This window comes from Mustelus asterias, chromosome 19 (assembly GCF_964213995.1).
Source record: "Mustelus asterias chromosome 19, sMusAst1.hap1.1, whole genome shotgun sequence".
NCBI classification, from domain to species: Eukaryota; Metazoa; Chordata; class Chondrichthyes; order Carcharhiniformes; family Triakidae; genus Mustelus; species Mustelus asterias.
Genome location: NC_135819.1, coordinates 48,519,878 through 48,543,516, shown reverse-complemented (window position 1 = coordinate 48,543,516; position 23,639 = coordinate 48,519,878). Strand labels below are relative to the sequence as shown.

Sequence of the window (23,639 nt, the reverse complement as noted above, 5' to 3'; positions counted from 1 at the left end):
GTAGCTTGTAGACAGAATGCCTTTTCAACAGTGACAATAATCAAGTTTCTTACATTTCAGCAAAACAAATGGTGTAATTTATTAATGCCTCACCTCCGCTGTCTAATGGACCGAGAGATTTAAAATTTTAATGACTTATCTTCCCACAAGCCACAGCTCATCCCACAAGTCAAAGAGATGAGGAGATCTTAAGGCTCAGAGAGAGTGCGATTGGGGGTGGGGGGACTGTGCACGGGGGGGGGGGGGGGGGGGGGGGTGATTTTTGGGGTGCGAGTGGCGGAGCTAGTGCACGTGGCGAAGAATAGCGGCAGACAGGCCACCGAGCAATCAAAATTACAAACTGCACAGAACGCCCAATCTTCAACAGAGTATCCTGCTGAACATCTTTCTTTGCACAAGTCTACGGGGGGAACAGAATGTAGCAATTCCTAGCCTTGCAAGCGTCATGAGCATATTCTCGACTAGCATGAAATGTTTCAGATCATAAATCATGAGACTACTTTTATAATACTCCAATCATTCTGATAAACAGATGAATAAAATAAATGTTCAATTTAAGATTCCAAACAACTCCAAATTCAAAATTAAATCAAGCCAGGCAACATGGATTTCAGTAAATTTTGTGACAAAGGTTCATGCACACACAGGCACGTATTCCCAAATATATTTCATGCAACCATTCTTGTCGTCATAGGAGGGGAGAATTTTAACTTAAGCCCCTGAAGAGAAAGGACTGTGTGCTAACCAATGGCATTACACAGCATCCTCCAGTTAGGTTTTCTGAAATATTTAGCTGCACTAACAATAGAGAAATAAAACAAAGCTATAGTCAATAAACAAGAAACAAAAATGGATGTAAAAAGCATTTAAAAGTTGAAAGTACTTTCAAAAATCTGTTCCAACAATAGATCCACCTGTACAAATCTTAAATAGACTTCAGATAATGAGCCATGACTATAAAATTCATTAGAAAAGTTACAAAGGTAATTAAGACGAAGTAATTATTGTAAATATCTGTGGATGACAATAGGTCAATCACATGAGCATATAAATAATTGCTGCAGGGCTGCAAGCTTGAGTCAGAAAGTGGTGACTTTTCCCACAAAGGTTTAGAAAATCAAAAGCGAATCCATATTTGTGGGGTTTTTTTTTTAAATGTCCCACAAAATTCTTTAGATCCAAGTAAAATCAAGTCACAAACGGAATGGAATCCAGGATCATGGGAATAAGAGTTACACAGTCAGCAAAATGAACCATATGGTGCTTTATCAGTTGCTCAGTGTTCTATGAAATGGTGCCAATCAAGCAGATTTCACCAGGCTAGAAATTGGCTGGTTAGCCAGCATTTTGTGCTTTATCACATTTTTGCTGGTCGTTCTCTACTCAAAAGGTAGAGTCATAGAATCCCTACAGTGCAGAAGGAGGCCATTTGGCCCAACGCATCTGCACCGACCACAATCCCACCTGGACCCCATCCCCATAACCCCATGCATTTACCCTACTGGTCCCCCTGACTGACACCAAGGGAGAATTTAGCATGGCCAATTCACCCAATGCGCACATCTTTGGACTGTGGGAGGAAACAGGAGCACCCGGAGGAAACCCACGCAAAGGGAGAATGTGCAAACTCCACACGGACAGTGACCCAAGCTGGGAATCGAACCCAGGTTCCTGGCGCTGTGAGGCAGCAGTGCCAACCACTGTGCCACCGTGCTGCCCTGTTGACCTGTATTTTTAATGAAGACATCCTTGCATTTAAATGTCTTCAATTCTGCATTTCTCCCAAGGTCAAGAGGAAGAACAACTTCAGGAACAAGAACACCTCCCCTGCCCCAAGCTCAAAAAGTTTCAATTTGAATGCAAAGCCAGCAGGTAAGTGTCAACATAGTTCGATGAAAGGATGCTGAATAGTACGAATTACCTGATCTGTTAAGTTCAACGGCACTGGCAGACTTTATGTCAGTTTTATTGTTCACTTGTTCCGAACGGTCCAGTTGTTCTGGTGATGTCTCTGTTTGTTTGTCCTGCTGTTTCTGTTCTTGTAATTTGCTATGAATCTGAAGTACTTTATTTGCTGTTTCCATAACAACATCTGTATTCAGGTTTTGAGCAGCCATAGCCAAGAGTTCATCATCATCATCACCAACATCCCAAGCGTCACTTGTAATGCTCTCAAACTCCTGAAAAGTCGTAACCTTCTTTGTTCTCATTGATACAGATTGTGGCTTCACATTTGCTTTGAGTAAACTGTTGGGTCAAAACAAAATGATACTGATTCAAAGTTCCTCGTTAATATTAAATATGGTTTCGGTACACAATTTTCACAACAGGATGAATGGCATCATAATCCTCAGTGTGGTGATATGGATTTCTATTTTCTTTCTCTGACTCATTTTGAAATTTGATATATAAAGTTAAAAAAAGTAGAAAATGCTGGATAACCACAGCAGGTCTCGCAGCATCTGTGGAGAGAAACAGAGTTAATGCATTGAGTCTAAATAACCCTTCTACAGGACTGAAGAAAAGGAGAAATGCAAGCAATTATAAAGTAGGAGAGGTGGGAGATGGAAGAGGTACGGCAGAATAGAAGAACAAGGATAGGTCAGGGTAAAAGATAGATTGGTGAAGGTGTCTTCCCTTCTGTGAAAGGGTCATGTTGACTCAACAATAACTCTTCCTCTCCACAGATACTGTCAGACCTGCTCCGTTTATCCAGCATTTCCCATTTTTATTTCAGATTTCCATCATTCGCAGTATTTTGCTTTTCGTGGAGAATTATTTGGTGAGCTTTTGGATATTGTGAGAACTGTACAATTTTGATCAAAAGTCATTGTCAGAATATAATCTACCATTAAAATCTCCTCTACCATATTGAAACATAGAAAATAGGAGCAGGAGGAAGCCATTCGGCCCTTCAAGTCTACCCCACCATTCATTATTTATTGTCACAAGGAGGCTTACATTAACACTGCAATAAAGTTACTGTGAGAATCCCCTGATCACCATACTCCAGCGCCTGTTTGGATACACCGAGGGAGAATTTAGCATGGCCAATGCAACTAACCCGCACATCTTTGGACTATGGGAGGAAACCGGAGCATCCAGAGGAAACCCACGCAGACATGGGGAGAACGTGCAGACTCCACACTGACAGTGACCCAAGCTGGGAATCGAGCCTGGGTTCCTGGCAGTGAGGCAGCAGTGTTAACCACTGTGCCACCGTGCTGCCCCATCCCACCCCCATATCCTTTGATCTCCTTCACCCCATCTACTATATCTAAGTGCTTCTTGAAAACATAATGTTTTGTACTCAACTACTTTCTGTGGTAGCTAATTCCACAGGTTGACCACTTTCTGAGTGAAGAAACTTTTCCTCATCTGTGTTCCAAATGGTCTACCCTGCATCTTCAGATTGTGACCTCTGGTTCTGGACACCCTCGCCATCGGAAACATCCTTCCTGCATCTACCCTGTCTCGTCCTGTTAGAATTGTACAGGTTCCTATGAAAACCCCCCTCATTTTTCTAAACTCCAGCAAATACAATCTTAACCAACTAAATCTCTCCTCATACATCAGTCCTGCCATCCCAGGAATCAGTCTGGTAAAACTTCTCTGTACTCCGTCTACAGCAAGAACATCCTTCTTCAGATAAGGAGACCAAAACTGCACAGAATATTCCCGGTGTGGCCTCACCAAGGCCCTGCATAATTGCTTCAAGGCATCCCTGTTCCTGTACTTGAATCCTCTCGCTATGAAGGCCAGCATACCACGTGCCTTTTCACTGCCTGCTGCACCTGCATGCTTACCTTCAGTGACCAATGTATGAGGACACCCAGGTCTCATTGCACATTCCTCTCTCCTAATTTATGGCCAGGTCGTAATCGGCCTTCCCGCTTTTGCTACCAAAGTGGAAAGCCTCATATTTATTCAAATTATACTGCATCTGCTATTCATTTGCCCACTCACTCGTCAAATCACACTGAAGGATTTCTGCATCCTCCTCACAATTCAACCTCCCACCTAGCTTTGTGTCATCTGCAAATTTGGAGATATTACATTTAGTTCCCTCATTACATATAATATATAGTATAAATAATATAATATTATATTATATATAAATATAAACTGTTGCAAAGGACTTTTTAATTCCTACTCTTTGTTTCCTGTCTGTCAACCAGTTTTCTATCCATCTAAATACACTAACCCAATCCCATGTGCTTTAATTTTACACGCTAATCTCTTATGTGGGACAATGTCGAAAACCTTCTGCAAGTCCAAATAAGTCTCAGCCACTGGTTCACCCTCATCAACTCTACGAGTTACATCCTTGAAAAATTCCAAGCATAATTTTTCTTTCATAAATCCATGCTGACTCTGTCCAATCCTGCCACAGTTTTCCCCAAGTGTTTTGCAATAAAATCTCTGATTATGGATTCCAGATTTTCCCCACTACCAACATCAGGCTTGCTAATCTACAATTCCATTTTTTCTCTACTTCAATTTTTAAATAGTAGGGCTACATTAGCTACCCTCCAATCTGTAGGGACTGTTCCAGAGTCTACAGAATCTTAGAAGGTGACCACCAATGCATGCACTATTTCTTGGGTCACTTCCTTAAGTATTCTGGGATGTGACTCACCAGGAGTGAGCGAGTGCACTTCCAGCAGTACACCAAGTCAAGGATCAAAAATCAAATGTACACATGAACTCAATTTGCGAAAACTTCAGATACATTAGGATCTATTTAAAAATTAAATCAAGATCTCTGCTCGTTCTAAACATTTTGTTCAGCCAGCTTGATTTTCACATTATAAAACTGGAGGTTTGCACACACATCGAAATGAAACACAAAACATGTAAACCGAGTGTCCATTTGCAACGGGTGAAAAAAAATCGTATTTTGTACTAATCAATATTTGAAGCAGATCTCAACAAAATGGGTTAAATATTGAATGAATTTCAAAGCCATTTGTTCCAAGTACAAATGAGTTTTATTAACCTAGTATAGGTCACCGGTGATGCCATTACCAATGACCTACATCTGGGCACCCAGCCTTCAGAGGGTTCAATGCACTGAGCAAGGTTCCAAGGATTAAAAAAACGCTGAATTTATTTTATCCCAATCACCATTCCAGGGCAGCATACAAATAGAACAGACACTCAAAGAACTATGAATGCTGGATTGTTTTGTTATAGACTTGCAGGTCATAAGTTTAAGAAAATAAATTAAGCAAAGGTACTATAAAACTTCATGGCTTTTGTGCTGTGATCATCATGGAGATATTTTTCTGTAGGTCAACAATTCAAGATTGAAAAATCAAAATGTGCTGGGAGTGGACCAGAGAAGTAGGAACGATTTGGGAAGATTGTAGTTTTCATTGCAAGAAAACAAATATTACGCAAAGTTTTTTTCAATTGCTTTCACGCACAGGGAAAAAATTCAGCAGAACTCTCTCAGGAGAGGAAGTGATGAAGTAAAAAGAACTAAGAATCCTTGGCCGAATTAGATTTTCTTGCTACATGATTTATGTTAATCTGGAATTTTTTTGATTCCATAATTAATTGTTCTGGAACTATGGATGGTGTGGAAAATAGGAAAGCCACATTATAGCACAGTGTGGCCAACTACGGTTGGATGTTGTGGTTGGATAGCAATATTCACTTCAAATTCATCTTCATGAACAGCAAATTTAGAATATATCCATTCCTTCCAACTGGTCTAATCTTAACAATTCCACAGTTCTTAACAATTCTTAACAACAACAGTCAACCAATATTTATCACATTCCCACCTAAAAACTGATTTTTTTTTAAAATGAGTGCATTCTGCTTAATTTGACAAATGACTTCAATTCTTAATTTTTATTTTTAAGTAATTAAATAATGGTCACCTTCTAAGATTCTATTGACTCTGGAACAATCCCTACACATTGCAGGGTAGCTAATGTAACCCCAATTTTAAAAGTGAAGTAGAGAAAAAAAATGGAATTATAGATCAGCAATTATTTTAATTAAATTAAAATGAAAATAATTTTTTAATTTAATAGTTTTTAAAAAATTTAACTGACATTTGGTCTGTTCAGTATGGAGAAACCCAATCATGGCCCAAGTTCAGTCCATTCTTCCCTCATCCCATTGTTCACAAAAATAATTTCGTCCAGAGACACTCGTATCCCCCTTCATCAGCTCATGCATTTGCTCACCATCCAATTCCACAGCTCCAAACAATATGTCCATGCAATAATCGTGCCCCCCCCGCCCCCTTCCAAGTTCAAAGAAAAACTTGCAGTCAAAATTCACTCTCTTTCAAACACTTTGTAACTGAGAGCACCTTAAGAGTAACACTAAACTCATGGTAATATTGCAATCCCCAATGATATTCTCAGCTTAATGCGCTGAAGTCTTCCAGCAATTAAAATTTAGAGTAAAATAAGGTACACTAACAATGATAAACAGTCCACTATAAACTAAGTATCCAGCAGCACAACTCATGCAGGATGAACTATAAATGCAGCGTTCAAACAGTACTTTGAAATAACTTCATTTATATAAATGGAATAAGAATCTTCACACCTACTTTGCATGTAATAGAGGATCAAATGGAGGATGCTGAGCTCCATATACATGTTGTATACTGCAAAGAAAAGTACAAATCAGTATCAGCACATAATATGTCACATTAAAGCCATCAGCAATGCTGCACTACTCAAGTATATGTATATATATATATATATATATGACGGTGCGATGTGTTGACTAACATTAAAACATGACACTAGAGATCTGGAATGTTGATATTTATTTTTCTTGGTTATTTACATGCTCGTAAGGCTCTTGAGCCACTTACAAAAAGCTATAACATCACCAGTACCAGTTTAGGATAGCCGAGGTTTTATTAGCTTTTTCACATCCTTTTGATTCTTGGACCCTTTCCTTTCTTCTTTTTCCTCCCACACCGATCCCCTGTTCCAGTTAGCACTCCTTTTTCTTTTTTCCTCCCACCCGGTTTGAGGATGTATTCTGGATCCCCATGGATTACATACTGACATCAATATTTGCCCTAAGCTGCACAGCAACCCAGAAGTTTGGTGCAGGACAAATCCAAGTTGGTCCCTCTAGGTTATAGCAGTGCAAAAAATTCTTAAACCTTTCAATGAATAAGCTACACATAACAAATAAATTCGAGGGAACTCTTCCCTCCACCAAATGCATGCTCTCTTTCTCATCTTTCCTTCAATTTCATGCAGGTATTTTTTCCTCACTCCCATCCAATGTTACACTTGTAATCTGGTCCTTCTACACACCCAATCAGGGTTCTTCAGCAGACAGCAATCTTTTTAGGCTGAGTAGAAATTATAAAACAATTTATAGGACATATGGTTTTATTTCTGCTATAACCCAAAGTTGAATTTTTAAACGACAAGATGCAGCTAAACCAATAACGTTGATTTATTTATAAATAAACTTTATTTATTAGTCACAAGTGAGGCTTACATAAAGTTACTGTGAAATTCCCCTAGTCGCCACACTCTGGCACCTGTTCGGGTACACCGAGGGAGAATTTAGCATGGCCAATGCACCTAACCAACACGTCAATAGAACGAAATATTCCGAGAAAAACAAATTTTAATATTCCTTCTTCAGCGTGCCCCCTCCCCCCTTCTGAAGGCACCAAATCAGATCAGATGTGACTCTACAAAGTCTAACAAAGGCACCATAAAACACAAGATGCTCCTGTTGTTGGTACCATTATTATTGTATGAACAATAAAATACATTACATAAGAAGATTCTTTGACCTAGGTCAGCAAGCCCTGCCCTCATTTGATGTGCACACCTGTTCAATTTCAAGCATGTGTCACTCGATAACCATCATGTTTATTCCTAATACTGCTCACCCTGGTCTCAAAAAAGGACAGTACCGTCCGGTCTATCCTGATTCCAACTTGACTGATAATGTTCAAAGAGCCTTGACTGTCCTTTTCAGAGAAAACACTATCACTATTCAACAATTATTTCAGGTTGATCTCATGATAACACAACCCTAAAAGTTATATCCCTAATATCAGAGTTACTGCCTTCATCCTTTGGTCGAAAAAATGTTAATATAACAGCTCTCATCAAAGGGCTAAATGAGTTAACTGCAGCAGGGTAGTAACAGTCAATATGAGCAGGCTGAGTGAATTCTAATTGTTCATTTGTACCCAACTTCTGCTTCAACCCACTTTCCAGGCAGTGCCTGGTACGGTATCACACACAATAGGCTTACTGTCAGTTCCTCCAGATTAATTTACATGACTGAACCAGGACATATTTTTACTCTATTTATTTTTAATAAATTGTGTGTATTTCCTTTATCCCAGTTCCTTTGATTTGTTCTCCACTCAGGTAATTGAAATACAGATCTACGCCTCTTTCATGTAAAGACGCTACAGTTCCCCAGAAGCAAAGAGAAAATGGAAAATATCTTGTAGCCTGCAAATTATTACATTGCCCATAATGTTATATTATCAAGAATGAGACAGGACATTACTAAAGTTGAAACATGTATTAGAAAAGACATAAAATCAAGGATATACAGCAGGCTAGAATTGCAGGAGCACAGAGATCTCAGAACGTTGTGGGGCTGGAGGCAGTTACACAGATAAGGAGGCAAGATTATGGTGGAAAATTTGAAGAATTGAGAATTTTAAAATTGAGGCATTGCCAAACCAGCAGGATAGATCAATGTGTGCGGGGATGAATAACAAAACGCAAAAGAAACGGGAAGAAAATTCATGATTTTAAAACGCAACAGACATGGCAAATAGACAAAAATGAAGATTATTTATTTTTTAATTAAAGAATGATTAAATAACTAACAAAAGACAAACAGAACTGCGTCCATAATATTCTAAACACTTGCCTTCTAACCTGCACACTTTTCAGTCAAGATGCCTAGATTTTCTGTGTGGAAAGATGTTGCACTTGGAAGATAAGGCTTTTTACAAGTATAAAATGAAATTGAAGTTTGTAGGTTATTGGTTAATATCAAACCTCCCAGAGTTGCTAATACATGTCTCTGCTTCCAAAATGAATTACACTGATAAAGATGCAGTGCTTTTTGAACCAGCTGCAAGATTCATATTCCAGTATCTCAAAAATAAATAAGCTAAAACAAGAGCTAATGGTAAAGCTGCACTAGTATGGCGTTGACAATCAATAGATTAAAGAGTGCAAGGTGTGCGAATCCGGCCAACTAGGAACAGATTTCTTTTACACATTCTGTGAAGGAATCAAAACACTTCCTCCCATTATTCACTTCTGAACTGATGATATATTTTCTTAAACCCCAAATACTAAAGGCAGCCACAAGACAACGGCAGACAGCTTCCAAATGACCCAAAAGTGACTTCTTATTCAAGGTTAACTTATATTCTCAACATATTAATCAGACAGGAAGGGAAATCATTACTTGAAAGATTTGCATACTGATTATGATACCAGAGATAAGTAAATTTGAAATCTACTTCCGATAAAAGATTTTAAAAGGGATATACTCATTGGAGCACAAAAGGATCATGTGAATAAATAGAAAAGCTTTAAGTTATAAAAAAAAATAGAAAGTCAATTATCAATGGGAAATCATGCACTAGTGGTAACAAGGGGGCCTCGAGACATCATAAGCAGAAGCATAAACAAGGAGCTTTGAAGGAGTGCTTTCATACAAATGGTTATCAGGGCGTGGTTAAAGTAAAGTTTATTTATTAGTCACAAGTAGGCTTACATTCACACCGTAATGAAGTTACTGGGAAAATCCCCTCATCGCCACGCTCGGGAACCTGTTCAGGTACACTGAGGGAGAATTTAATATGGCCAATACACCTAACCTGCACATCTTTGGACTGTGGGGGAAAACCAGAGTACCTGGAGGAAACCTCCGCAGACATGGGGCGAATGTGCCAATTCCACACATCCAGTGACCCAAGCTAGGAATCGAACCTAGGTCCCTGGCGCTCTAAGGCAGCTGTGAGGAGCATTGTCAGAGGCTACAGAAGGATATAGATAGGCTGGAAATTTGGGCAAAGAAATGGCAGATGGAGTTCAATCCTGATAAATGCGAAGTGATGCATTTTGGTAGAAATAACGTAGGGAGGAGCTATACGATAAATGGCAGAACCATAAAGGGTGTAGATACGCAGAGGGACCTGGGTGTGCAAGTCCACAGATCCTTGAAGGTGACGTCACAGGTGGAGAAGGTGGTGAAGAAGCCATATGGCATGCTTGCCTTTATAGGACGGGGCATAGAGTATAAAAGTTGGGGTCTGATGCTGCAGATGTATAGAACGTTGGTTCGGCCGCATTTGGAATACTGCGTCCAGTTCTGGTCGCCACACTACCAGAAGGACGTGGAGGCTTTGGAGAGAGTACAGAGGAGGTTTACCAGGATGTTGCCTGGTATGGAGGGGCTTGGTTATGAGGAGAGATTGGGGAAACTGGGGTTGTTCTCCCTGGAAAGACAGAGGATGAGGGGAGACTTAATAGAGGTGTATAAAATTATGAAAGGCATAGATAGGGTGAACGGTGGGAAGCTTTTCCCCAGGTCGGTGGTGACGTTCACGAGGGGTCATAGGTTCAAGGTGAAGGGGGGGAGGTTTAACACAGATATCAGAAGGACATATTTTACACAGAGGGTGGTGGGGGCCTGGAATGCGCTGCCAGGCAAGGTGGTGGAGGCGGACACACTGGGAACGTTTAAGACTTATCTAGATAGCCATATGAACGGAGTGGGAATGGAGGGATACAAAAGAATGGTCTAGTTTGGATCAGGGAGCAGCACGGGCTTGGAGGGCCGAAGGGCCTGTTCCTGTGCTGTATTGTTCTTTGTTCTGTGCTAATCACTGTGCCACCGTGCTGCCCTAACAAAATGTCTCCAAATAAAAGTTAATATTTTTAGGAGGAAGTTAGATGATTTTAATCCAAGGACAAAGAAATGGGTTTAGCTAGGATGAACATTTTTCCCCCAGCTTCCCCAACACTGAAATTTGCTACTTTCACCAATTTCCACAATACCCTTTTGATGTCAATAGCACGACCTCCGTTCCAATATATTTCATAAGTAGCATTCGCAAGGAATTGAAAACGTTTTCAATTAAAAACCAAACCATCACAATTTTCAGTGTGAAATCTTTGAGAAATCGGTATGCAGACTTTGATGCCCCAACTAAAGTTGATAAATCTACCACACAAGTCAAAATGACATTGAATACAGGAGTTGGGGCATCTTGTTGAAGTTGTACAAGACATTAGTAAGGCCACACTTGGAATACTGTGTACAGTTCTGGTCACCCTATTATAGAAAGGATATTATTAAATTAGAAAGAGTGCAGAAAAGATTTACTAGGATGCTACCGGAACTTGATGATTTGAGTTATGAGGAGAGGCTGGATTGACTGGGACTTTTTTCTCTGGAGCGTAGAAGGCTGAGGGGTGATCTTGTTCAGGTCTATAAAATAAAGAGGGGCACAGATCAGCTCGATAGTCAATATCATTTCCCCAAGGTAGGGGAGTCTAAAACTAGAGGGCATAGGTTTAAGGTGAGAGGGGAGAGATACTAAAAAGTGTCCAGAGGGGCAATTTTCTCACACAGAGGGTGGCGAGTGTCTGGAACAAGCTGCCAGAGGTAGTAGTAGAGGCGGGTACAATTTTGTCTTTTAAAAAGCATTTAGACAGTTACATGGGTAAAACGGGTACAGAGGGATATTGGCCAAATGCGGGCAATTGGGATTAGCTTTGGGGTTTAAAAAAAGGGCAGCATGGACAAATTGGGCCGAAGGGCTTGTTTCCATGCTGTAAACCTCTGTGACTCTATGATGTGCGTGACAACCTATGATGTGCTCCGAGGCAATAGAAACCAAGTGTCTGAAAGATTTTCAAACCTGTTACTGTAAAGAGCAACATTACATAGCAAATTTCAACATGAACATTGGTGAGCAGCATGTAATGATCTAAGAAAATTTGGATGTTACTATTTTCTTCGGATCAAATGTTCAGCTGCTATAAGAAGTAATTTTACACTCAAAAATAGATATACATTTCAGCAATGGGAAGAACAAGAGCTAAAATTGTCGACTCAAGTATGCACTAAGTTAAAAGGTTTGTGCGAAGGTGCATTGTGTAGTATGTTGCTGCACCACAGAGCCCAGGGTGGCCCATATCCAACTGTATTGAGTCAGTTGACATTATCGAACAGCAGTGAAAGCACATTTAGTCTCACTGCCCAGAGCAAAACTCGGAAATTATTATTCATTGACTCCCTTCTTGAGTGCACAAGTAAGCAAAAAAATCAGATTCATCACTGTGCTTCAGAATCAACCATTACTTAATGTTCAGACTTGTACAAAGAACGGCGGTATCAGTGAGGCACGAGAGACCACACTCAGTAAAATGTACCTAGAACTGTACCACCTTAGAAATGGGAATATTAAAGGAAAATGCAAGGAAAACTGGAGAGGAGCAAGGTTTGGTCATATTTCTTCTCGGGATAACAGGGCAAAAAATTTCATCTCAATTATGTTCAAATCTTTTCTTCCAATGCAGAAAATTGTGGAGATTCACGTTCAATAAAACAGAGCAGTTCACAACTTTGTTAGGATTTCTAGTTCCGTTCCTAAATTGTATCTTAAACCAGCCGTGGGCAGCAACCGACTCTTCCAATAAACCACAGCAGAAGGTAGCGGCACATAAATTAATTGCTGAACATTTGCTAGTCAACATGTAATTACAGGGAAGAAATTAAATATATTCACACTTCTAGCTAGAGTTGTGAGCGATCTGGCAGGATTACTTTAGCACTGGTGTCAAGAAACCGAAAGATAGATTTAAGAGATGTATATTTGAATGGGTAAAACTTCAGAAGGTAGAATTTTCGGTTGCTTTAATTTAACATTTCTGTGCCTGGAGGAGTTAACTTCAGTTTCTCTTGAAATTCAAAGTGATCTGCCTCAGCAACAAGTTTTGAAGTCAGAGAGAAGGGATAGAGACGGAGTGTAAGTGTGGCTGGTGTCTTTTTTGAGGGAGCTGGGGGAGAGGTCTCGCTCTCAGTTCTGCTCAAGGCTGTAACAATGGAGGAAACATAAGTCAGCTAAACAGACCCAGAGAACAGTGATACAAGATAGACTTCAGAATACTAAAGCTAAATGACTCGAGAATAAGGTATGCTCCAGAAGAAACCAAGGAAGAGGGAGAGCGTTTTAGGTTGAAGAAGCTGTTCTATTTAACTAGATATATAGTTGGGAGCGCAGCTCTACAGAAGTCGCAGACAGGTGCAGAGGGTTCCTGAGAATTCTCTCTCTCTTTGCACAAAATCTCTCTGAAAGCTTCAGGACTTAACACATCTTAAAGCAAGTATATTTATGGTTGCTAATTGTATTAAAAGTGGCCTTTACATCTGTAAGAGAAAGGTTGCTGAAACAGTGATAAGCTAAAAAGTAAAGTTGCTTCCTTTCTATTTTAAATATTGCTCAACTGTTAATTATTAAGCTGCATCATTTTTTAAAGTTATATTTAAACTGTATTAAATAAAGTTTGTTTTACCGTAAAAGATCCCTAATTTGTCTGTGGAATCATCCCTGGAAGGAAATATCCTTTCCTCACATTTATGCAAAATTAGAAAAATTGTTGGGGTCTACTCTGGCTTTCTAATATAAATTGGGATTCTGGTCTAGGACCCTAACATTGGAAACAAGTTAATGCAACTTTTTAGTCTAGGAATATTGAAAGGCAGTGGAAGCTATGCAAAGAAAAAAATTCTTGAGGTTATGAAATAGGCTATCCTGCTCCAAAGTATATCAACTTGTAAATTGGAGAAAATCCAATGAGATGATGGAGTTAAAATACAGTTTGTTAAAAAATATATATAATGTATTGCAATGGTATGCACGAGAACAGAGACAGTATCTGCTACTGTCCTTTTCCCAGATTGCAAATCCACTCTTTGAAGTAGTTTGACAAACTCCCCCAAACCCAGAACATTCTTTCAAACTACACATTTGTTGCTTATACTTAAAAAGAAAACAATCTATTTTGTTGGATCTATCAAAGGAACCATTTATTTTACATATAAGAAAATAAGTAGACCATTCAATCCCACTAGCCTACTCAAAAAATCAATGAGAGCATGGCTCATTTCAGGCTCCATTTCTCCACAGGATGCAAAAAGAACAAACACAGTGGCAATTAATTGTGAATGAATCATAAAAATGTGAAAAAAGAAAGGCACAACAGTAGAGTCTTCATCTTTCCTCTCACAAAAATGGATGAGGTGTAGAAATTTCTTATCAGGAAAAATGGGGTGGCTATTCTCTGGTTTATACAACTAACTTTCTGGGTCATTATGATTGCATTTGGGGTCAAGTACTTCCCAAAAAGATGCGATCAGGAACAAGTGTTACTTGTCATGAATTCAGTTACATATTATTTATAGTTGTTTTCCATACACATCAGTAGCTACATGTGCATCGACAGAATTAACAGGTATTATTTTTAATCATTTTTATTACTGCCATTCTCTCACAACCGAGCAGTTTCCTCTGGTCCAGACTCCATCTCCACTCAAGGGATGTAGCCTTTCATTGGCAAATCTGGCTGACCACAAAGCACCCTCAAGCCCGACTTTCTTCTGCCAAATCTAAGCAAACCCCCAGCTTTTTTTCTCTACCAAAACCCATCTTCATAAACCCTCACCTCACCAGGCACGAAGAGTGCACTGACTTCTTTATCATTAAGACTGAGACCACCCAATCAGCTGTTTCTGCCACTTCCATCCCTTCTCTTGCCTTTCCTCCAAACTTGCAGAATTCTCTAGCTCGTCGCCAGTCTCCACTCATACCGTCTCAAGCGCATCTTATCCATGAAACCCAACTAATCCTCAACCCAATTTCCACAAAATTCCTGACCCCCCAACTGCCCTTCCCGACTCCCATGTTAGTTGATATCGTTCACCGTTTTTCCCTCGTCTGGAACTGTACACCTATCTTTCAAATCTGTCATCATCAGCTACCTCAGATCAAAAATAAAACAACCCTCAATATCTCAATACTTGGAATGATCCATTACACCACCTGCCCCCGCTTTACTCTCGGAAGTCCTTCAGTGTTTTGTCTCCTCCCAAATCCATGTCCACATTTCTTGTAAATTAATGTTTGAAGGCCTCCATCAGCAAACATCGCCACTCCTGACAGGTTGGTAGGATGGTCATGGATGAAGCAGCTGAAAGCGATTGGGCCAAAAGCACTAACCTGACAAACTCCAGCGACGTCCTGGGCTGAGATAATTGGCCACCAACACCACAATCATCTTCCTTTGTGCTCGGAATGATTTCAACCAGTGTTTGGAGAGTTTTGCCCAATCCCTTTTGACTTCAATTTTAGGGCTCCTAGATGCAACACAGTCTTTGATGACAACAGGAGTCACTCTCACCTCATCTCTGGAATTCAGCTTTTTGGCCCATGTTTAGACCAATGCAATTACGGTCTGGAGGTTTGTGGCTTTAGCAGAACTGAAACAGAGCAGTTATTGTGGAATAAATGCCACTTGATCACACTGCTTTACAACCCTCTTCGCTGATGATTGAGAGTAGATTGATGAAACTGTAATTGGCTGGATTGGATTTGTCCTGCTTTTTGTAACTAGGACATAACTCCGCAATTTTCCAGTGCCAGGTAGATGCCAGTGTTGCAGCTACACTGCAACAGCTAGGCTCGGGGTGCCACTAGTTATGGAGCAAGTCTTCAGGACTCCATCCTGGATGTTATCAGGGCCTATCGTCTTTGACGCATCCAGTCTCTTCAGCCATATCTTGATATCAGGTGCAGTGAATCAAATTGGCTGAAGACTGGGATTTGTGAAAGTCGGACCTCAGGAGACGGCTGAGGTGGATCATCTACTTGGAGCTATCTTCAGCCAGATATGCCAAGTGTTTCAGTTTCATCTTTTGCACTGATTTGCTGGGCTCCACCACCATTGAGGATGTGGAGCCTTCTCCTCTGGTTAGTTGTTTAACTGACAACCACCACCATTCACACCTGGGTGTAGCATGACTGCAGAGCCTTGATCTGACCTGTCAGTTCTGGGATCACTGAGCTTTATCTATAGCATGTTGTTGGACAGCGGAAACATGTACAGTGTTGTGTTATCGCTTCACCACATTTTAGGCGTGCCTGGTGCTGCTCCTGGAATACTCATACATAACTCATTGAGCCAGGTCCCCTGGCTTAATGTTAGTGGTCAAGTGAGGGATACGCTGGACCACTGGATTATAGATGGTTACCTGCGAGTGAACTATTCCAACACACTCTTGGCCAGCCTTCAACATTCTACCTTTCTCAAGCTTGTTATCCAAATCATCCCTGTGCTCGCTGGCTTCTATTAGCTCCTCGTTAAGGAATATGTCGATTTCAAAGATCTTGTTTACAAATTCCTCCAGGGTTTTGCCTTTCCCCATTTCTCATCTCTTCCAGCCCTAGAAGCCCAAGATATCTCGAATTCTGGCCTCTTAAGCATTCCTGATTTTCGTGACAACATTTGGTGATCGTGCCTTCAGCTGCCAAGACCCTCAGCTCCAAAATACCTTCCCTCCATCTCTCCTTTAAGACACTGTTAAAACATAGTTCTTTGACCAAGCTCTTTTAACTCTGTCAAATTCTGCTTTGTAATCTACCCGTGAAGTGCTTTACGATGTTTCACTACAGTGAAGGTGCAATGTAAATTCAAGTCACTGTTGGTCTTAATGGAAAGCACTGGATATAAAGGCAATCCAGCCTCTTTCAATCACAAGATAATAGTTTCAAGCCATGCAGTTAAATACACCTCATATCGCCTCAGAACTATAGATCTGCTTCAAGCCATGGACTTGGCCCTTCCCTGAGACTAATAATTAGTGCCTTATGAAATGCAGACAGCCCACCAGAATAAATACAAGTAAAACTGTACTGCAGCCATATTCTAAAACAGAAGAAAGCAACAAATCCATGAGAATAGTGCAGCTCAAATTGCTACTCGATACCAATAGCATTACTAATAAATAAAAAGCAGCCAGAGTTGCATCACAAAGTCCTGAGTCTTTCGAACCCTGCCCTAGAATGCAACCACATGCTCCCTCCTACCTTCTAATTGAGGCCTTAGTTTCCGAAACAGATATGCCAACACACCCTAGTCCTGCAATCCCTGAACATTGGATGTCAGAATTCAACCATAAGTCTGTAGCAAGTGAAGGAAAGGAGATAAAGTATGAAGCATACTGACTGACAGGCACAAACATGGGTGAGGAACAAGAATAGCGTGAAAGGCAGAGTACCAGATATAGCAAAAAGGGTACAGAAATAGAAATGAAGAGCAAGACAGATGTGACATGAGCATAGGAAAGCAGAAACAAGGAGACTCTCTTGAACAAAAAGGTGATACAAAGAGGCAAACAGAGATTAAACCTTAAAGATAATGTCCGGATCACTACCCGAGCCTTGAGCAAATTGGCATAAGGCCATTAAAGTCAGAGAACTGAAAGCACGGTTCACAGATTGATGTTAAAAAAGTTTTGATTCATGGGACATTGGCACCAGTAGTGAAGGAAGTTGTACCATGAGGTCTTCACCTGACGCGGACTGGGACCTCTTGGCAAATCGTTTAACTCTGGCTATAGAGAGGGCTTTAAACTCAATAGTGAAGGTGAAGGGTTCACATGAAGGCAGATTTGGAAAGTTAAAGACAAAAGACAAGGCAACCATTCAGTGCAAGTGTAAACCATTCAGTGCAAGTGTAAACCATTCAGTGCAAGTGTAAACCATTCAGATAAGGGTGAAGATAACCAGAGTGTGAAAGGAAGTTTAAGTTTTAAGTTAAGTTTATTTATTATTGTCACAAACAGGCTTACATTAACACTGCAATGAAGTTACTGTGAAAATCCCCAGGTCGTCACATTCCGGCGCCTGTTCAGGTACACTGAGGGAGAATTTAGCATGGCTAATGCACCCACCACCACATCTTTCAGACTGTGGGAGGAAACTGGAGCACCTAGAGGAAACCCATGCAGACACGGGGAGGACGTGCAAACTCCACACAGACAGTGACCCAAGCCAGGAATCGATCCGAGGTCCCTGGGGCTATGAGGCAGCAGTGCTAACCACTGTGCCACCGTGTGCCCAAGTCACAAAGCGCACAAACAGAAGAGTGCACCAGTAAATGTCAGTGGAGGAAAGTGATTTTAAAAAATTAAAAGCTCTTTATTTGAATGCTCGCAGCATTCATAACACAATGATAGCACAAGCAGAAGTAAATGGGTATATGATAGACTTAACACATATGTGGTCACGAGGTGATCAAGGCTGGGATATTAATATTCAAGAGGATCTGACATTTTGGGAGGGCAGAAAGAAAGGTAAATTAGGTGAAGTAGCTCTTTCAATAAAGAATGAGATCAGGAGTCTGAAAGAAATAATCTTGGTTCAGAGGATCAAGATGTAGAATCATCTTGGGTTAACAAATAGCAAATGAATGAAGTCACTGGAGGGAGCAGTTTATAGCAACCACCCCCCCACCCAATAGTACCTACACGAGGACTGAGTATAAATGAAGAAATTATGTGGTCTTGTAAGCAAGGTATTGCAATAACCATGGTCAATTTTAATGTTTATTTTGATTGGACAAATCAAATTGTGAACTCATCCTCCAAGCTCCATTTGCCGGAGTGTATTTTTGACAATTTCTTAGAATTTGATGCCAAAGCAACCAGGAAGTAGGCTACTTGGGACTTGGCAATGTGTAATGACCAGGATTAATCAATGAACTCATCATAAAGAACCCTCCAGGCAAGGGCAACCATATAATCGAATTTCACATTTCGGATAGAGCATGAGAAATGTAGATCTAAAACTGGTATTTTAAACATAAAAATTGAGGGGAAATGAGTGCGAGTGAACAATCAGCCTTTATGAGGGTATGAAAAGGAAAAAAGTAGTTAAATTAAGTGTTGGTCCTGGAGAGGATAAAACTGGGAAATGAATAATGGGAAACAGGAAATGGCAGAAATTTTGAACAAAGCAGAAGACACAAAAAGCATCCCAAGAAGAATGAAAAATCAAGAGGCAAAAGGAAGGGGAGAACTTAAAACGAGAACAATCACGAGAGAAAAAGTACTGGAAAAACTAATGCAACTTAAGGTTCACACGTCCCCTGGACCTGATGGCCGGCATCCTAGGGTCTTAAAAGAAGTGACAGCAATCTTCCAAAATTCCCCAGATTCTGGAAAGGTCCTTACAGATTGGAAACTCGCAAATGCCAGGAAACTATAGGCCAGTTAACCGAATACCTGTCATCAAGAAAAGACTCAAATGCATCATTAAGGAAGGAGCAGCGAATATTTAGAAAATCGTAATACAATCATGCAGAGTCAAAATGGTTTTGTTAAAGGGAAATTGTGATTTAAATATATTTAAGAGCCCTTTGAAGAAGTATCAGGATGTAGCGTATTTGGTTTTCGAAAAGCCATTTGATAAAGTTGCCACACAAAAGGTGACTGCGCAAGATACAAGCTCACTGAGTTGGGGATGAAATATTAGCATGGATAGAAAATTTGCTGGCTGATAGAAAACAGAGTTAAAGTAAATCGGTCATTTTCAACTTGGCAAACTAACTAAAGTGCGACAGGGATCAATGCTGGGCCCCAGCTTTTTAATACCTGTATTAATTACTTGAATGAAGGGACCGACTGCCTTGTAGCTAAATGTGTTGACGCATTTAAAGATGGGTAGGAAAGCAAGTTGTGAAGAGGGTACAAAAAGTCCACAAAGGTATATAGATTAAATGGGAAAAATTCTAGCAGATGGAATATAATGTGGGAAAATGTAAAGTTATTGGCAGGAAAAAGAAAAAAAGAAAAATATTTAAATGGAACGAGAATGCAGAATGCTGCAGGACAGAGAGATCTGGATGTCCTTGTACACGAAGCTCAAAACGTTAGCATGCAGGTACTGCAACTAACTAGGAAGAATGTTGGCCTTCATTGCAGGGAGGATGGAATATAAAAATAGAGAAGTCTTGCTAAGACTGTACAGTGCGTTAAGACAACACCTGTGTGCAGTTTTAGTATCCTGACTAAAGGAAGGATATATTGCATTGGATGTTGTTCAGAGAAAGGTCACGAGGTTGATTCGGGATGAAGAGGTTGTCTTTTGAGGAAAGATTGAGTAGGCTTGCCCGACACTCACTGGTGTTAAGAAGAATAAGAAGTGATCTTATTGAAACATTTAAGATCCTGAGAGGGCTTGACAGGATAGATGCGGAGAGGATTTTCCCCTCATGAGGGGATCTAGAATGAGGGAGATCTAGAATGAGGTGGCTCAATTTAAAAATAAGAAGTCTCTCAATTAAGACAGATGAGGAGAATTTTTTTCTCTCAGAAGGTAGCTAGTGTTTACAATTCTCTTTCATAGAAAGCACTGATGGCTCGGTCATTGAATACATTCAAGGTTGAGTTAGACAGATTTTTGAACGACCATGCATGCTAATATTTTGAACTTCGTGTACAAAGACATACGGATCCCTCTGCCCTGCAGCATTCTGCAGTCTATCTACATTTAAATATCTTGCTTTTTCCTTCTTCCTGCCAATAACTTGACATTTTCCCACATTATACTCCATATATCCTGTCAAGGGTTATGAAGTGCAAGCATTAAAGTGTAGTTGCAGCCACAATCAGCTCAGCCATGATTTTATGACATAGCAAAGCAATTGGCTTATGTTATGTACGGCAGAAGCATGAAGCAAAGAAACACATGTGTCAGCAAGGAGGCAGAGAGGAGAGAAATGACTTCTTTTTAAAAAGACAGTAAACGAGCCTGGCAAATTTTCCTTTCAAGAAAATTCTAATAACCTTTTGAAATTTAATGATGGAAGCTGTTCCAACAGTCTTTCTGGCCGTGCATACATATCATGATTTGTGAATTAAAGAAAATTCTCATTTTCCCTCTGATTCATTTGTCAATTATCTTAAATCTGTGCCTCTAGTTAGCTTACCACATGCCATTGTAAATTGTTTCTCCTTATTTGCTGCATTAAAACCTTCTGTCATATCTCTACGACATCTCCCTTTAACCTGGTCTCTTCCCAGGAGAACGATCCAAGCTTCTCTGACCCCTTCAAATAAGTTAAATCCTTCTGCATAGTTTACTCGTGGATTTATTTGCTGTTTTGTCCTTGCCCTGTCTGAATTTCACAGGCCAACTTGTTGTAAGGGCTTCGTTAGATAAATTTTCACTGCATCCAATATCTCTAAATTGCCACACCACTTGTCTGATATTGGATGAGCAGTAACTTCCGAGAACTAAATATTTGAAGGCAATGTATTTAATCCCCATCAGAACTTGCATACCTGGCCATTGACTCTAACCCTCTCCTTGGCAACTGGAGCTGAACTAGATAGTTTGCAAACTTAGTGACATATTCGGCCGGGATAAGGTTCTGACTACGTATCCGCACCATCACTAAGACTGGCTACTTGAACCTCTGCACACCACCCGACTCAGCTTCTCTGCCTCAGCTCAACTGTTACTGAAACTGTTGACTGGACTAGTCCAATGCAATGCTAACCATATTCTGCAAATTTAGCCATCCAAACTCCTGCTGTCCATGTTCTTATTCACACTAAGTCCCTGTCATCCATCAACCCTGTCTGTGCTCAGTGACCTACATTGACTCCCAGTCAAGTAACACTTACTTCTACCTTAAAATTTACATGGTTTTCAAATCCCTGTGTGGCATCATTCCTCCCTAACCTATAACCTCCTTCAACACTTTAACCCTCTCAAGATACTTTTGCTTCTCCAATCCTGGACTTGCACATCCCAATTTTAAATCATTCCACCACTGGTGATCATGTATTCAACTGCCAAGGCCCCAAGCTGTGGTTTCAACTCTAAACATCTCCACCTTTCATTTCTCTTTTAAGACACTGCTTAGAAACGCCTGATGAAGTTTTTGATCATCAGATCGAGTTTGGATGAAATCGTAATGTTCCTGTAAGGTACCCTGTAATGTTTAACTACTTTAAAGAAACTATATAAATACAAGTTGCTGTTACAAATCGGTTGTTAATCGGTAACTTGACATTAGCAAATTAACTGGGATTTCAAACGTGGCTTCTCAAGTTCCATGAGTGCACCGAGTTGCTCCACAAACGGAAGACTCGAAATATGCACAAAATAAAGTACCATGACAGCAGTGATTGAAACTGGGTAAGCCTGTATGGCCCTGCAATCTCCATACGAGTTACACATCCAAGTAACTTGTTTCCCCCATTTACATAACTCCTGTTTTCTAACTTTCACCATCGAAATACTTCCTTGAAATGCTGCCTTCAGCTTTAATTGCTGCCTTTCGGTTTTGAAGAGTAATTGAAAACAAAACACAGGAAACATGTTACTGCCAGATGATTTAATGTTAGTTTAGCGTTACCGAAAATAATTTAAAAGTTTAGCAAAGGTTACGAGTTGGTCACATTAAAACTTGGGTCACTTTGCCGACAAGTGCGGTTATTCTCAGATGTCAGTCGGTTTCGGTTACAGCCACAGAGAGAGAAGCCGAGCCTGGGGGTCACTCTCGCCTCCCTCCCGTCCGACCCGGGGCAACATCAACAAGAAGGGGCACCGAGCAAACACATCACCAACCTGCCTGGAACCTTGGAAACATTCCGCTTCCAAAACTGCTTCTTCCCCCCTTCACTGGACATGTTCCACCCGAACGCAGCTCCGCTCACACCGAGCGCCGGGTGCTAATCACAGGCGGGACCCACACCACCAAGGCTGTCGGCTTCACTTCCCTGTACGGCGGCAGCAGCAGTTCCCTCCCGCCCCCCTGTCACAGGCAGAACGACGCCATGTTGCCTTCCAACAAACATCCTTTCGATTGGCTTGAATCTCCGAGGTAACGGCCCGGCCAATCAGAGGCCGCGTTCCCTCGATGTCCCGGCGGCGGCCGCTGACGTCACAATGCGGCCTCAGCTGCTCTGTGACGTCACGGGATTGCTCTGACTGGGAAGAAGATGCAGATTCTCCAGCTGCCAGTGAGACATTGGTACCTGTCCGTCATAGACAGTCCTTCACACCCAAAGTTGGTACCTGTCTGTCATAGACAGTCCTTCACACCCAAAGTTGGTACCTGTCTGTCATAGACAGTCCTTCACACCCAAAGTTGGTACCTGTCTGTCATAGACAGTCCTTCACACCCAAAGTTGGTACCTGTCTGTCATAGATAGCCTTTCACACCCAATGTTGGTACCTGTCTGTCATAGCCCTTCACACCTAATGTTGGTACCTGTCTGTCATAGCCCTTCTCAGCCAAAGTTGGTACCTGTCTGTCATAGCCCTTCTCACACAAAGTTGGTACCTGTCTGTCATAGCCCTTCTCACCCAAAGTTGGTACCTGTCTGTCATAGCCCTTCTCACACAAAGTTGGTTCCTGTCTGTCATAGCCCTTCTCACCCAAAGTTGGTACCTGTCATAGCCTTTCTCACCCAAAGTTGGTACCTATCTGTCATAGCCTTTCTCACCCAAAGTTGGTACCTATCTGTCATACCCCTTCTCACCCAAAGTTGGTACCTGTCTGTCATAC

At 40.8% G+C, this 23,639-nt stretch overlaps 1 protein-coding gene across 10 annotated transcripts in view; it reads right to left on the bottom strand.

Moving 5' to 3' along the window:
* tbc1d22a (TBC1 domain family, member 22a) overlaps window positions 1-22,993 on the bottom strand; it is a 395,279-nt gene extending 372,286 nt beyond the window's left edge. Inside the window, exons 1-4 of one of the 10 annotated variants that reach the window (XM_078235531.1) lie at window positions 22,697-22,916; window positions 11,391-11,484; window positions 6,578-6,634; window positions 1,922-2,247 (exon numbers count right to left, since the gene is read on the bottom strand). In XM_078235531.1, the coding sequence (XP_078091657.1) occupies window positions 1,922-2,247; window positions 6,578-6,634; window positions 11,391-11,484; window positions 22,697-22,718 (499 nt within the window). In that variant the 5' untranslated portion in view covers window positions 22,719-22,916. Of the gene's footprint in view, window positions 1-1,921; window positions 2,248-6,577; window positions 6,635-11,390; window positions 11,485-17,143; window positions 17,254-22,696 lie in introns of those variants that run through there. The other 9 variants (XM_078235529.1, XM_078235532.1, XM_078235533.1 and 6 more) reach the window with 9 other exon arrangements.
* Between the last annotated feature and the right edge of the window lie 646 nt (window positions 22,994-23,639).